This window comes from Argentina silus (assembly GCF_951799395.1).
Source record: "Argentina silus genome assembly, chromosome: 10".
Taxonomy (NCBI): domain Eukaryota; kingdom Metazoa; phylum Chordata; class Actinopteri; order Argentiniformes; family Argentinidae; genus Argentina; species Argentina silus.
Window position 1 is genome coordinate 6,834,826 of NC_139664.1, and position 15,299 is coordinate 6,850,124.

Sequence of the window (15,299 nt, forward strand, 5' to 3'; positions counted from 1 at the left end):
CAGGTCTATGATCTCATCCAGGCTGGGGAAGATGGCGGCCAGCTCAGTGGCGGTCATGATCTCCTCTCTCTCCAGAGGTTTTGAGAACACGGTCTGTAAAACACTCAGCATACGCACGTGAGCATGCTCCGTTGCAAACAACTCTGAGAGAGAGAGAGAGAGAGAGAGAGAGAGAGAGAAAACGACATACAAAGAGAGAAAGACACTTCAAACAAAAGAAGATGAAGCTACATGAGAATTTGCTCTAGCCCAAAATCTAATACTTTTACCCTTACCTAATTGTGACCAATATCATTGATTTGGCATCTGAGCTGCAGCTAGCTGATATTTAAAAACTCCCATATAGTTTCTCTCACCAAAATAGTGTAGTCTGTTTCCATCCCGTGCTCAATACTCTTTATTATCCTTTCATTCCTCCAATGTTCTACCCTCATCCCTTCATTCCTCGTCTTCCTTTCCTTCCAGCACCTCTCCTCCTCACCGTTGATGACCTCCTGTCTCTCGATCTCCTTCTTGCTGAGGTTGCCCAGGGCGTCAGTGGGGGCTTGTTCTCGCCAGTTGGGTGGGTCCTGCTCCAGCTCCAGGAGGCGGGGCTCCATCTCCTCCTGTTGGGGGGAGGGGCCAGAGGGAGAGGGTCCGGGGACCAAACCCTCTGGGGGAAATCCGTCCACACTGGAAGGAGGGAGCAGGAGGGAATAGAGAAGTTAAGAGGTGGTGGGTAGTATTATACAGAAAGAGAAAAGGGATATGAACACCAATGTCATGATGAGCAACTCCTGCACTCCTACATCTAAGCCTGCTTCCCACTCCCTTCATCTTCAGAATATTTGACTTTCTCTGATCATACTTTTCATCCATTACAACTTAACTTCTTTGACGGTGAGCTCAAAAGCAGAGAGGATCTATAGGACTCACACAGAGTGTGTTGTAGCCCTCGTTCAAAGACAACCCTTAACCCTTATCCCCTTAGCCAAGCTGCATCAATATTGATCTCCTCTCCCCATGACTCCTGTCCAACTGAGCCTAGTTGAACTCCATTCACTTTCACTCCGTCAGGACAGTCAGACAGTCAGACCGACTGTGACTATTAACTTTATTCAACAGTCAGACCAGCAGTTAGTCGATTAGTAGACCAGTGAGTCAGTCAGTCAAACTGTCAAGTGTGTCTGTCCATCAGTCAGTCAGTCCGTCCATCTGTCCGTCTCTGCTGTTTCTCTCACTCCCTGTGTGAGAGGGGGGTGGGCTGCCTTACGAGGGGGGGTGCTTGGGGGAGGGCGGGGCAAGGTGCATTGCCGTGGCGGCGATCTGCAGGTCCACGTCGCTGCGGGAACGCGACTGTTTGGCCCGGGAGGAGCCTCGACGACGGGAGGAATGCCGGTCCACACGTGCACTCTCACTGCGTGCCACTCGCCTGGGGGAGGGAGGGAGGGAGGGAGGAAGGGAGGGAGGGAGGAGGAGGAGGTGTGGGGGGAGTGGCAGGAGAGAAGTCGGTGACCATGAAGGAAGGGTACAACAGAAGGAGGGAGGAATAGAGATGAGTGAAGGGAAGGGAGGAGGAGAGGGAGGGAGGAGGGATAGTTGAAGGAGTAAAGATGGAAAGATAGGGTGAGGCAAAAAAGATAAGAGCAACAGAGAAAAGACCCACAGAAGATAATGAGTGGAAAGATACAGAAGGAGAGACGGAGGAAGAGGAACCCAAGCGGAGGAGAAAACGTTACGAAAGTGTCAAAGGAATGACAAAACAAGAAGTGACAGAGAGAAGAAAAGAAAAGCACATGAGAAAAGTGACAGAAGATGGTTAGAGTCATGGAGCATGGACAGACAGACCGCTGCTGGGTAACTCAGCTGAAGTGCCTACTCGTATCGGAAAGCCTTCTCTGAGGTATATTGGAAGCCAATCTACTTAGCAAAATTGCATTTAGTAAAGAGAGTGGTCATTAGTAACATTTCAGTGCGTTTGTGCACCAGGGCTTTCAAATTATGCAACGTTAATGAGCTTAATTGAGCTTATCAGTTCTCCAATCACAGGCACGGTAGGCCACACATATACACACACGCACAATTGTTCTCCTATATCACAGCCCCACTCAGGTCATAACTACGGTGCAGGGCTGAGGTAAACGATACTTAACCATGCAGTGAGTGTGTGGATGTGGATGTGTTTCTGTATGGTATGATTCATATGGTAGAATGCATCTTAAAAATAATGGTGTTGGGTACGTGCATCATTGTATGTTGGTTAGTGTGTGTGTGTGTGTGTGTGTCGTATAGAGTGTGTTATCAGTGTCTGGCCCGATGCGTGTCCATGTCTCTGTAGTGGAGTAGAGACCCACCTTGGCTTGCATCTGTAAAAACACGGGACAGCACAATCGTTACAACCATCGTTACAACTACACAACCTTTACTCAACCTTTACACAACCTTTACTGAACCTTTACACAACCGTCAACCCAAAGACGACCGCTGAAGCAAACAGAGCAAACGCATTGGCCCAACAAATGTTAAAACCATAAACAATGAAGCCATGATGAGTCACATGATCAGAATCATAATACCACTAAGACATGATACCACTGAAAGCCCATATAACAAACACACACACACACACGCCTTCTGCATATGACGAACAAGAAGCAGTTTAGATCTCACTTCTGTACTGACTTAACTCATGAAAGCAAATATGACACAGCAACAAACTAATATCCCTGTGTTCCACCAACCAATGACAGGACAACAGTAAACAATCGACAATGACACACCGCGCTGGATTAAAGCAGAGGAAAAGACAACAACGGAATGCAAAAATAAGCACGTGGATGTCGATCAACAGCTGTAAAGCAACGGATAACCCTAAAACGAGAGACGGACAACCGCAGACAGCGTAAAACAACATGAAGCAGCGTTGCCCCTGGCTTGGCAGCTTTTAGCCTGACAGAAACATACTTGATATAGCTTACGGCAGAATACCGTCTTTTCACCTCCAGTTATAAGACTGGGAATGGTCAGCATTTAACAAACTGTGTGTGTCCTGTAAGGACAACAGCACTAATTATGAGCATACACTGTAGCCGAGTGTATTGAGGAACACAAATATGAAAGAGGGACAAACAAAGACAAGCAAACAAAGGGTGATTTGGGGGTAGGAAAGGAGGGGTGGCAGGTGGGCGGGGTGGGGGTAGAAGGGAAGACTGGACTGGTCCCTGTAGCCCAACAAGGATCCATCTCCAAACTCCTGGTATTAGCGTTGTTAGGCAGCGGCAGCGGGAGCGGTAGCGGTAGCTAGCACACAGCAGGGACTGGGGGAGTTTTACCACGCTCCCTCAGCCTTAGCATGGACACTGGCCCACCTCGGACTCACAGTCGAGGCTTAACACACTGTATATGAACCTTCCACAGAACTACTGAAGTGTGTTGGTTGGCCTGTGTTGTTTTTTGCTTCATGACTCACTATCATTCCTCCTCTCACCCCCCCCCCCCCCTTTCTTTCTTTCCCCCCTGAAATACTTATCTGTTTCCTGGGTTCTGCTCTCTCCCGACCTACCTAGAGGATCTCCCCCCTCTGTAAAACCCTCTCTCTCTCTCTCTCTCTCTCTCTCTCTCTCTAACTTCCCTCCATGTGTCTCCTTCTCACCTGTCTTTCTCTATGCTCTCCTCCAGGGTAGTGTCGTTGGGTGAGAGGACCTCCAATATGGAGAGCCCCCCTGCCAGCCCCGCAGGGGACACCTCACCCCCCTCTGACACCGACTGTGGGTCCGATCGACTGCTGGGGAGACCTGGGACAGGAGAGGAACAGGAAGAACAAACATTTAAGTCATGTGGCATACAAGTGCATTCTATTTCTATTTCAATTGTCTCAAAGTGCTTTACAACAAGAACAATAGAAAACAATAAATATAATACAAACAATATGAACTAACACAGAACCATAGACCTAAAAAGCAAGCCAAGGAAAAACTCCCCAGAGGGGAGAAAAGCATAGGAGCAGTGTTGGGCAGCCTACACCAGGGTCAATGACCAGCTGCCTTACCAATGTCACTGTGGGAGGAGTCTGGGCTGGAGGTCACGCTGATGTTGATTCCTGGCCCATCAGTGACGTCTAAAACCTGTGGGGAGGCAGAGCCGGTGGAACCAGTCTTCCTGCTGGGGAAGGAGCTCAGGGCGTTGTCAGGGATGGACCCACCACGAGAGGGGGCGGGCCCGCTGGATCCCTTACACGTGTGAGACACCTTCTCTTTATCCACTGAGAGAGAGAGAGAGAGAGAGAGAGAGAGAGAGAGAGAGAGAGAGAGAGAGGCAGATGGGGGGGGGAAAGGGTTTGTGATTAATAGAAATGGAAGGAGAGAGGAAAAAGAAACAAGGACCGAACTATTCAACAATATCCCAGAGAGTTAGTTGAGACCAGACACTGACATGGTAGATGAGTATGGGCCAATCAGTGGATCTGTGGTGAAAGAGGGGGGTTAAGCTTAGTGCTACAGGACATCCACAACCTTACAGACAAACTGACCATGACAGACACAGTGGGGGGAGTGTGTGTGTGTGTGTGTGTGTGTGTGTGTGTGTGTGTGTGTGTGTGTGTGTGTGTGTGTGTGTGTGTGTGTGTGTGTGTGTGTGTGTGTGTGTGTGTGTGTGTGTGTGTGTGTGTGTGTGTGTGTGTGTGTGTGACATGTGTCACATGTTACTGCCAGGGTCAGTTCATCTGCGTCACAACACCAGTGATTATAGACCATGCCACAGAATCTAAACCTAGACACAAAAAAACAACAAGTCACAAATCAACCACTCGGCAAATCACCCACACGGCTCCCCTCCCGGGTTTGATTTGGTACATGCAAGCATGCATAAGGGGTTGATTAGTAAGGATGTGAACGTTCTACAGGTAGAGAGTTGGGGGCATTAGGCGGGTGGTGGTACCTTCAGCCTCCACTTTAGGTTTGACCTCAGCTGAAAGAAGAAAGAAGGGCGAGACAAAGGGGTCTTTTTTAATCCTGCATGGAGTTTCAGTTTACAGGGAGCAAGATCATTGTGGTCGAAGTCATCTTGAAAGAGACTGTCTGTATCATATAGCACGCTGTGCCACTGGGCCTCATATTTGAGGTACAACACAGGTATAATCCAGTCAAACATCGTAACACAATAACATAAATAACACACTGATGTTATTTTGACATTTTTCACATTCAGAATACCCCCCCAAAAAACCGAGTGACACAATTAATCTAATGTGATCTTGTGTATTGCCAATCCATGTTACTGTTACATATTGCAAACAGATTCAACCTTTGTACAGCACCATAGGATTGGTCAGTATGGTGTGTGTGTGTACGGTTAAAGAGTGGGGTGTATTTGTGACAGGGCGTCTTGGGGGCGGGGCACAGATGTGATTGACAGTTGTGTACGTACTGCCAGCAATCCAGCCTCCAGCGGCGCTGAGGATGTTGGGAAAAACCCCTCTCTGCTTAGTCTTGGTCTCCTCACTCTTCTTAGTCTGTGAGAGAGGGGGAGGGAGTGATGGGGAGGAGGAAGAGAACAAGAGGGGGGGGGGGGATATGCATCTGTCAAATCAGAGCCCTAGACAACAAATGATGATTACATTATAAAAGTATGACCAGGGAACAACTTCAATCTGTTTAAACACAACTCTATTATATACACACACATTACCAGAACTATTACATTAATTTAGACCAAACCAGACTGTCTGTCTGTAGTCTGGTGTTAGTGGAGGTGACTGTGGGTTGTAGTCTCACCTTAGGTCTCCTGAAGAAGCCTCTGGACTTCTTACTGTCAGCAGCCCTGGTCTTCACCCCCAGGTGCTTCATATAGAAGGCCACCGCTGCAAAGATGGACGAGCTGGAGGGGGAGAGGAGGGAGGGGAGAGGAGGGAGGGGGAGAGGAGGGAGGGGAGAGGAGGGAGAGAACACGTGTTAAAGACAGAATAGTTGGGTACTTATTCACATCCACTTAACACATTGAATGAACAATGGATGTTGCAGTTCATCTCGTGACATACATAGCAACGATCAATCTGCAAGGATGATGTAAAACCAGAAACAGTGAATGCAAGACAGAGGAGAGAGAGAGGAGGGGTTGGATGAAAAATGCGAAAAAGGGATGGGTTAGAATATGAGAAAGGGCAGAGAGAGGAGGGGTGACAGTCGGTGGAAAGATGACCATGGTCCAGAAGAGGAGGGAGGAGAAGAGGAGGGGAGAAATGAGGAGAACAAGAGATGAGCAAAAGGAGGAGCCAGAGAGGAGAAACGTGAGAGCTCTGCATTTTGACCAAACATAACCCAAGTCACTCTCAACAAAATCTACTGTATCTTGTTTGAAGGTCAAAGTCGTTCAACGACGGTACACAAGTCTAGAAGAGCTGTAGCAGCAAGAGAGTTTAAGAGGAGTGCAGCAGAAAATCGAAGGCAGGCGTGGATAATTGATTAAAGCAGCTCAATGAATCTCAACAGCTTCATGGAGAAAAAGTTTGGAGCTTGTACAAAAATTGAGATGCATTTTTCTCCATAACATGCTCAGCAATTAACTAATTATACCATTTAGAGACTTTTTTTTTTTTTTTTTTTTTTTTTTTAAATGAAAGAGTGAAAAATTTCCGAGAAAGAAATTCCACCCAATAAATATGACTTCAATGGGAAATATTGCTTTACGAAGTTCTTCCTCGTCTCTTAGGACTAAGAGATAGCACTAGGACTTGACCACACCCAAGTCTGCATGCAACACGTGCAGAACACATGAGCGGTGGCCTTCCTGCACACCCACTCACTGATAACAAACCTGCACACACATCATATTTCAACATGACAACAATATAAACACAACTCACCATTTTTCCTCGTCCGCAACAATGTTGGGTCTGAAAGGAAAAGAATGAATATAAGAGAGGGATTAAAAGGGAGGTGCAGAGGTGCAGGGAAAAGGAGTGCACCGTGCAAATACTGTCAGTATCACAATACTTGTGAACTTACCGTCTAAGTCGTTTAAGTAGCATTTTTCCCTCCCCTCTCTCGACCAATTTTTAACTCTGTTTTAGGACGGTGGAATCTGAAGCGACTAAGCTTTTCCTGATCCAAATCAAATCTGACTGCAGTGATATTGTGTTCAGAGCAAAGGCTATTGAACATATTCTGATATTTGCAGCAAAAAAAAAGAAAGAGTTCAAACACAAAAAAGTTTTCAAAAATGCATCAAAAAAAAAAAAAAAAAAACTTCTGAAGATATTGCAAACTGCAAGAGTGAAACAAATCTGGAAAAATCGATCAAAATATGCTTTTCTGCAATAAGCTATCTGCTGTTAGCTCTCTAAAACTTGTCTGCAAAAGCAGGTCTCTAAAGCTCTCTGTGACTTGTCTGCAGGGCGAATCCCAATCTCAAACAATGCTCCCGGACAGCGGAAATGACTATTTAACTGTGTTTTTGTCTGATGCAACGAGCAGGCAAGACAAGGAAATAAGATCCTTATGTTTTTGTATGAACATAAAGGGTGGGAGGGGTTTTCCCTGGGATTCCCCAGGACAAGCCAATCAGACTATTCTAAACTCTCCATTCTACTTCCCGTATGACCAATGGGAATCAGAGAAGGTGATGTCATCATGTTATGGTGGAGAGAGTGGGGGAGACAGAGGGGGAGGGGGTGGGAGAACGAGTGCGAGTGTGGGAGAGTGCAGGAGTTTGGAGAAGAAGGGGAGGATTGTGTGTGTGTGTGTGTGTGTATGAATGGAGTGAATAACTCTTTTGTAAATAGGAGACATTCAATAAGAGACTTGATTGTGCAACAGTAACTGAGACAGTCAAAAGGCTGCTTTATGACGTCTTCGACACAACCTGCAAACAACCCTTTGATGTTTTCATTGACAGCAGACAGTTGTAAGCAGAGAAATAGGACTCATATCCCCTTTCCTTTGGATGGTCACCCTCTAGCTCCCTCTCTCTTTCTACTGCCCGTTAAAGACAGACAGTCTTCTGCCCTCTCTCCCTTTCTGTCTGGCTCACTTGTTGCAGTGCTAATGCATTTTGTCTGGGCACTGGGTCAGAGCTAGATTAACTCCCACCCACCCCCCTCTCCATCTCTCTCTCTTCCTCTCTGTGTCCAGCAGCCGGGCTGCATCAATACCACTGGCCCCTTCTTTCATCCTCCCCTCCCCTCCCCTTTCCCTCCCTCCGGTTGGCAGCATGCCAGGGGAGAGCCTTCCTGCCAACGTGGCACTGCTGACTGGATCCTTTCCTCTCTGCTTCCTCTCTTCCTCCTCTCTCACTCCCTCTCCTCCAATCACTGGTCTTCCTCTTTCCCTTTCTCCTTCTCTAATCACTCTGTCTCCTCCAGCAAGTCTCTCCTCTCCGGTCCTCTTCCCATTCATCTCTCCCACCAGCTGTCTGTGTGTGTTTAGCAGTAGACTGCCTGTTCTTCCCAGTGTATGCAGGAGACTTGAGGATGCAACACCCCTTGTCGAGATGCTATGTACAGTAGTACTGAATTGATTTGGATAGATCTTATATCTTTTTAAATGCAGTTTTTTCCCATGGGGAACTTCAGGAGATTCTGAAGTTAATGGAGGTGTAACCCATTAGAATGAACACTCTTTACTACCAGTTACTTAGGATAAAAACCACCATAGAACCACTGATCTATATGCCTGTGTTTATACATGTATATAGATCATTGGATAGGACAGCAATAAGACATGTAATAAATAGGATGAAACACTCACTGGCTCTCAGCTATCTTGTCCAGCAGGGTTTCGGCCACGGCTTTCTCCTTCATCTCCATGGGGATGCGGTCGGTGGGATAGTGAGACTCTACCTCTATAAGTTCCTGCTCATTAGGGGTCATCCCCATCATCCTCTTTTGCCTGCGAAGGGCGGGAGAGAGAGCTTCGTTAGGGGAATAGTTAGGTTAACTGCACATAGCAAAACAGTATGAGGCACTTTGGCAGTTGAGAAGATATAAAACAGAGTTACAGTGAACTAACACACAGCCGAGCGGGAGACTAGGTATTCAAAGTGATGCACGGATTACGACGGATGAGCTTGTGAGCCCTGGATCCCTGGCAGACACTGGTTAGCTCACGTTGAAGGCAGAGCAAGAGGTCACTGATCTACCATTCATTCTACAGGCATTGACTATTAGCGAGTAGTAGGCACTGGTCACCCGTACTATGGGTGTTTGTGGTCCTACAGGGGAGCTCTCACCTGAAGTCCTCCAGCTGTTGTAGCAGATAGGGGGTCTGAAAGGCCTGCACCTCCAGGACATAACGCTTCTGGAGGTCCTCACTGAGCACATCTGGACGAGTGCGTTCTGAGAGATGGGGGGGGGGGGGGGGGGGGATTAAGAGACACAGACAGACATAATTATCGGGAGGTGGAGAGGAGAAAGAGAGATGTGAGGGGCAGAGAGGGATAAATGAATCCACCCGCACCGCAATAAAAATATGATGGATGAGGAAACGCAACAGGATGTTATCCATGCGAACCTCGGAACTGAGGAATCACTTTTCATTCTAAAAATACTATGAATGATGAAAACGACAGCAATGGCAGAAATGGCATGTAGAAATAAGAAGGAGGAGTGCAAGTGAGGCTTACCCAATTCACTGGACACATTTGTCGGCATTGTTACTCTGAGAATCTGTGTGGGTTGAGAGGAGGGGGGGGGGGGGGGGGGGGGATAATACATAGATGTCAATGCATAGACTCAGATTTAGACTTTAGCTTCAAAACATTTTTGAATTGATGCATACATTGCATTACTACGCCATTGGCTATGCCATTCACATTTAATAAACGGCATTAAATCTTGGTCAATGCAGTTCCCTTCGGTCACCACCGGGTGTCACTTGAATACAAACAAACGCCACATGCAGGCAACAGAAAAAGCACAAAACAGTGGTAAAACTACTACTGATATCTGAACATCTCTTAATACTCTGTGAAAAACCTTCCACGGGACGGTGATTTAGAAAGAGAGAAAAATAACAGAGAAAGAGAGAATATCACCAAAGGTCATTCCCATGACCCCTACAGGAAGTCGTGGGTCAGACAGAGAGTGTGACACAAGCTAAGTAGAACGATAGGGGGAAGAGAGATGAGAGGGGGAAGAGAAAGAAAGAGGAGGAGAGAAGAGATAGGGCAGATGAGCTGAGCTTGTGATGGAAGACAGAGAGGAGAAGTAAAGAGAACACACACAAACAGAGAGATAGAGAGAGAGATTAGAGGGGTCAGAGAGAGGGCAGCCAGTACAGACCAACAGAGGAAGACGTAGAACAAACACACTATACACAAACAAGTACACACAAGAACTCATTATCCAAGCCCCCTAACACTTGTTATCCAAGCCCCCTGCAAACAATGAACAGAAGGTGATGTTGAAGGTCACATTCCGTCAATACCAGCCCACAAGTGCTGTCTGTGCTACAGTCATGTATGCCCTTGGGTCCTATGGTACAGTAGCTGGCTTTCTGTACTTACAGCGCCCTTGTCCAGGAAGTTGTTGTAGAACTCCACAAACTGCTTCTTGGTCTCTTTGGTATTGAGGTTCCTTAAGAGGTCAGCATGGAGGTAACAGAGCTGGGATGGAGGAAGGGTGGGAGGGAGGGAGGGAGAGAGAGAGAGAGAGAGAGAGATAGAGAAATAGATTAGGGGGTTTAGTGGCGAAATGGATGTGGATAACATTCAATAATTATTTATATAATAGTGTTAGAGAGTTGGGTCTTTATAAAAAGCACATGCACAGACTCAAGTTAGCACCGTGTGTGCAGGACAGACTCTCAGGTGTGTGACATGGCGGTGCATACACTAGCTACAGGAGGCGCAGGCACAGGCAAAGGAAAGAGGAGGGGATGGAGGGATGGGGAGTCAGGGTTGTGTAGGGAGCAACAGTACCTGGATGGGTCACGGTGTCTGCATGCAGAACAAAGGGAGAGACAGGCATGCTTTATATCACTGGAGAGTTGCTCTCTGTCTCGCTCTCTGTCTCACTGTCACTCTCTCTCACTCTCACTCTCACTCTCACTCTCACTCTCACTCTCTTGCTCTCTCTAGTTCTCACCAGGGGGGCGCAGTCAAACTGCAGGATGACGTGCTGCAGGAAGACCAGCAGGTGGGTGGGCCGCCCCTTCACCATGTCTATACTGTTGAAATGACTACAGTGGTCATCCACCGACTGAGAGACAGAGAGAGAAAAAAAAATACATTACAATTCAATTAATGAGTCAATTAATTGTAAATTCAGAGTTAATGTGTTATTGGAGTGTCACTCACAGGGTCCAGATCGTTCTCAAAGTCCTCATCCTCAGCCCCGATGATGCTCATGGCTGCGCTAGAGCACTGAGCCCCAAACACACCCCGCTAGAGAGAGAGAGAGAGAGAGAGAGAGAGAGAGACAGGGAGTAAATATTTGGGATTAGGCGGTTGACTGAAGCTTGACATGTACAACTGTGCAGAAATAGGTAAGGGTGAGTACACTTATTCAACCTTCCAAAGGAAAGACTCCAGTCAGCGCCACAAGGATGACATGGAAATAAGAGAGGGACAGAAAAACAAACAGAGATAACTTTTCACCATCCGACACCACCGTAGAAGACCACTGACCGGAGAAAGACGGTATGTCCAAGTCAACCCATATCTCTGAGGAGATATGTGAGGCTTATGTGAGTTTACCCCATACAAACTGACAGGGAAAGGTGGAGGAGGAGATGGAGAGTGGAAACAAGAGCTGTTCATGCCAACCAAGACTATGTTGTAACCTTGCCTAGGTCAGAGTACGTTCCTGGTTAGAATCAAGGAAGTCCCAGTGGAACAATGGTTCCAGGATATTCCCAGGTTAGTAGTTTTGCATGATAAAAGCTAGACCAGAGGCCCAACTACCACATATAGGTACAGCTGGGGAGAGGATAGGGCCCCATAACACCACTGACATACATTAGAAGTCAACATATCCCAAAAAACAGGCCCAGGTGGAGGGGGTGGGGTGGTGGTCCAACTTTGGCGAGGACATTGGCTTGCTGATCACGATAGGTCATTACCCATATTATCAATGGTCATTACCAACGCAATTTACTGCAAGAAACTAAAGGGTGCCCAATTTGAATTCTTCAATCAATTTGGGTTAGAATGGCTAAATAATCAGCACAATTAAAATCCTTGTGTGTTTGACTAATTAACTAAGACCAAGGTGTTCTCCGCAAATCGACAAGTCCTCTCCCTTCAGGCGCCTTTAAAACATTTAGGTTGGGCATGGTAGCTTAGAGGGGGGTTAGAAAAGAGATCGATAAATAGTTAAACTAGATCTGAGCATTTAAACAAGTCAAGCCTTTTATGAGGGAGTTGAGTCCATAACATGATGAACTCCAGACAGCGACAGCCAGTTCGGGTCCAGATACAACCGCTAGTCCCCTCACTTGTCCCTCCCCCTTCTTTGGTGCAGATCTGAAGGGTAAGGTGTAAGCAATATGTCGGTCGCCCGACCAGAAGGTTAGGTGGAGCAATCCAACACCATGTTGCTTACTTCTATCTGAATCCTTCAGACCTGCCTGCCAAGTTTACAGAAAGGGTTTGGAGGTTGAGGTAGATTCTGGCCAGGGTCCACATGGGAGACCCCCATACCTAGGAGTAGTAGTGTGTTAGTAGTGAGTTACTGCAGCCACAGTGGTGACCCCCACCGTGTATTCATCCTGTAAAAGGCCACGGACACTGAGCAGCCACAAGGCACCTCCCCAGAGTCACACAAGCCCACATTTATAGGAATGGCTGACGGGAGGCGAGATAGCAAGTGTATTTGTGTGTGTTGGGTGTGAGGTTAGGTAGCCTAAGATGTGCGAGAGATGAAAATAGCACTCTGTGTGTGTGTGTGTGTGTGTGTGTGTGTGTGTGTGCGTGTGCGTGTGAGAGAGAGAAAGTGTATTACTAAAAGAGTTAGTTGAAAGAGGCTGGTGTTAGTGGAAAGAGGCTTCGGGTCAAGGTGAAAGTTTATACATGAAAAAACTGATTCGGCGGAGGAGAGAAGGTCATTTACAGACAGTTTTAATAGGGTGAGGTTAAGAACGACCCCCTCCCCATGACCACCTCCAGACACAGACAGACAGACAGACACAATGTCTTGTTGTGTTCTTATTAGTATTGCGTGATCGAGGGAACCAACCAATACCCTGCCACCTCACCAAACATTATCCCATGTTATGGTTACATCACCATAGTAACCAAAACAGTGACGGTCTGCAGGTGTGACTGACTGATGGCTTCTTGGTGGAAATATCAAATGCTTTCACTTTTAAGTGGCAACTCTGTCAACACACTCATCATAGCAGCAACAAAGCAGCTTTGTACTCAGGCTGAGGAAAACTCATAAACAGTTTGGAATGCTACACTGGGAAATCAATGTTACACAATGTAGTGTAAACTAAAGCTAATGTCTTGGGTAGTACCATATGGACTGTGAGAAAATGTTCATCCTCTGGAGAAATAAAGCTGAGTTAGTTAGGGAACCCTTATGGGGAGGTTCAAAACCTACTTTTAGGTGTGTGTGTGTGTTTGTGTGTGTGTGTGTGTGTGTGGGGGGGGGGGTCTGAAGCTCCACAAAGGAGCGTTGGGATACTCAAATGATAATGACTGAGGGGGGTCCGTGTGGGAGTGTCCAATCCCCAGGAAAAGGCATGTGGTACATTCCAGAGCATGGCACCAGCGTGCTGGAGGAGGGGGAAGAGGGAGAGCAGCTGTGTGTCAACAGTAACATATAGCCTAGCCTCCTCTCCTTGTCTCCTTTCCTCCATAACCACATTGATGCATGAGAGGGGGTTGGATGGGTCTCACTCTCCACAATACTGCTTTAACCCATCAGGCCCCGTCAGATCAGTGATGATGAAACAAAGGAGATGAGGAGAGGAGACTATCTTAGGCTGCTGGGACGTGGCCCAGGAGAGCAGAGGGCGGCCCTGGAGCCCTTGAGAGGAGGCAGCTGTGCTACTCCTCCCTCCCTCCCTCCCTCCCTCCCTTCTTCCTTCCCTCCCGTCACATTCCAGCACTAATTAGGTGTCAGCTGGCATCAATCTATTGATAGCTATCGAGCGTACGTGCCTTTGTGCGTTTGAACCTGTGTGTGTGTGTCTGTGGGGAAGAGAAGGGGAGTTGCCCCTATGCATGTGTGTGTGTGTGTGTTCTAGAACAGTTCCACTCAACTGAGTAGCATGGATAATGTGAGCACCTGTCTGTTTTTCCAACTCCATTGTTCATTTCTCACTGAAACTAATGTACAAAAAGGCCACAGGCTGACACAGTTAGCCTAACACTCAGACCACTGGAGTGCCACAGCATTTCATATTTCCACCAGGTCAGTTTGGGGGTCGCACACTGTTACACCATACGTAGACCCCAATCCCATTGTATAACCGCTTGAATAACCAACCACGCTGTGCGTAACCATTTACACAACCAATGAAAAAGCAGTATTGAGTGGCCAAACCATGGCCTCCTCACCCCATTGTGGGCTTCTTCACTGTCCATACCGCAGTGGGAGGGGCAGACACCTGTCAATCAAGCTCCTGTAATAACATCACAGCGACTGTCAATCAGAGCAGCTTGTTGCAATCATAGAATTAGAATAAGAAACCAGGCCCAGTTCGAGATATATGGGTGCCAGTGCCCATAGAAACTCGTAGAGTGCTGAAGTTCAGATTCTGGTACACACTCATGCCAATTGGAGCAAACTAACACGGCAGTTCTTCAAAGGATTTAAGCCTGATACCCTTATTAAAGAACATTACACATTACAAAAGAGAGGGTCAGAGAATCGTTCAGTAACAGGATCGCTTCCTCGTCTGAAAACATGTACAGGGTGCATTCCTGAGCGCTGATGACACCTGGGCCAAACGTCCATTGTATGATCATAGGTCACTCTCCAGTGCAGACACCCATAACCCAGTCAGCCCACACAATGGCCTGTGTCCTGTCCCCTGGCCCGCACTGGCTGCATGGCCCTGAAATAGACCCGGAATGGCGCTAGCTCTGTTTGTGCTGCTGTTTATCTGGCCCTCTCATCAGGCCTCAGCTTCATTACATGAGTCGGGGATTCTCTGGGGTCCTACTGGCCCGGGCTCTAGAGGGGTGCCCCCAGAGACGCCTGAGCAGAAAAGGGAGCGGGAGGGAGGCACACACAGACAGGAAGTGGGTGTAATTTTCTCAGGAAACGATCTGAGCCGCTTCCTGCTCGGGCCTATCTGCGAAACTCGTCATGTCGAAGAAAGGAGAACGAGAGAGAGAGAGAGAGAGAGATAAGAAGAAATGACAGAGGAGGAGGA

The 15,299-nt window shown here is 47.4% G+C and overlaps 1 protein-coding gene across 6 annotated transcripts in view; it reads right to left on the reverse strand.

Annotated features, from left to right (window-relative positions):
- The window catches only part of arhgef1 (Rho guanine nucleotide exchange factor (GEF) 1), a 28,467-nt gene that overhangs the window by 6,220 nt on the left and 6,948 nt on the right, over positions 1-15,299 (reverse strand). Inside the window, exons 2-18 of one of the 6 annotated variants that reach the window (XM_083678738.1) lie at positions 14,479-14,543; positions 11,269-11,355; positions 11,057-11,170; positions 10,477-10,575; positions 9,595-9,637; positions 9,202-9,307; positions 8,721-8,861; positions 6,839-6,868; positions 5,751-5,853; positions 5,404-5,488; positions 4,915-4,944; positions 4,028-4,240; positions 3,632-3,773; positions 2,334-2,345; positions 1,253-1,411; positions 482-672; positions 1-143 (exon numbers count right to left, since the gene is read on the reverse strand). The exon at positions 1-143 is cut by the window's left edge and continues 4 nt beyond it. In XM_083678738.1, the coding sequence (XP_083534864.1) occupies positions 1-143; positions 482-672; positions 1,253-1,411; positions 2,334-2,345; positions 3,632-3,773; positions 4,028-4,240; positions 4,915-4,944; positions 5,404-5,488; positions 5,751-5,853; positions 6,839-6,868; positions 8,721-8,861; positions 9,202-9,307; positions 9,595-9,637; positions 10,477-10,575; positions 11,057-11,170; positions 11,269-11,355; positions 14,479-14,505 (1,725 nt within the window). In that variant the 5' untranslated portion in view covers positions 14,506-14,543. Of the gene's footprint in view, positions 144-481; positions 673-1,252; positions 1,412-2,333; positions 2,346-3,631; positions 3,774-4,027; positions 4,241-4,914; positions 4,945-5,403; positions 5,489-5,750; positions 5,854-6,838; positions 6,869-6,980; positions 7,137-8,720; positions 8,862-9,201; positions 9,308-9,594; positions 9,638-10,476; positions 10,576-11,056; positions 11,171-11,268; positions 11,356-14,478; positions 14,544-15,299 lie in introns of those variants that run through there. The other 5 variants (XM_083678741.1, XM_083678740.1, XM_083678739.1 and 2 more) reach the window with 5 other exon arrangements.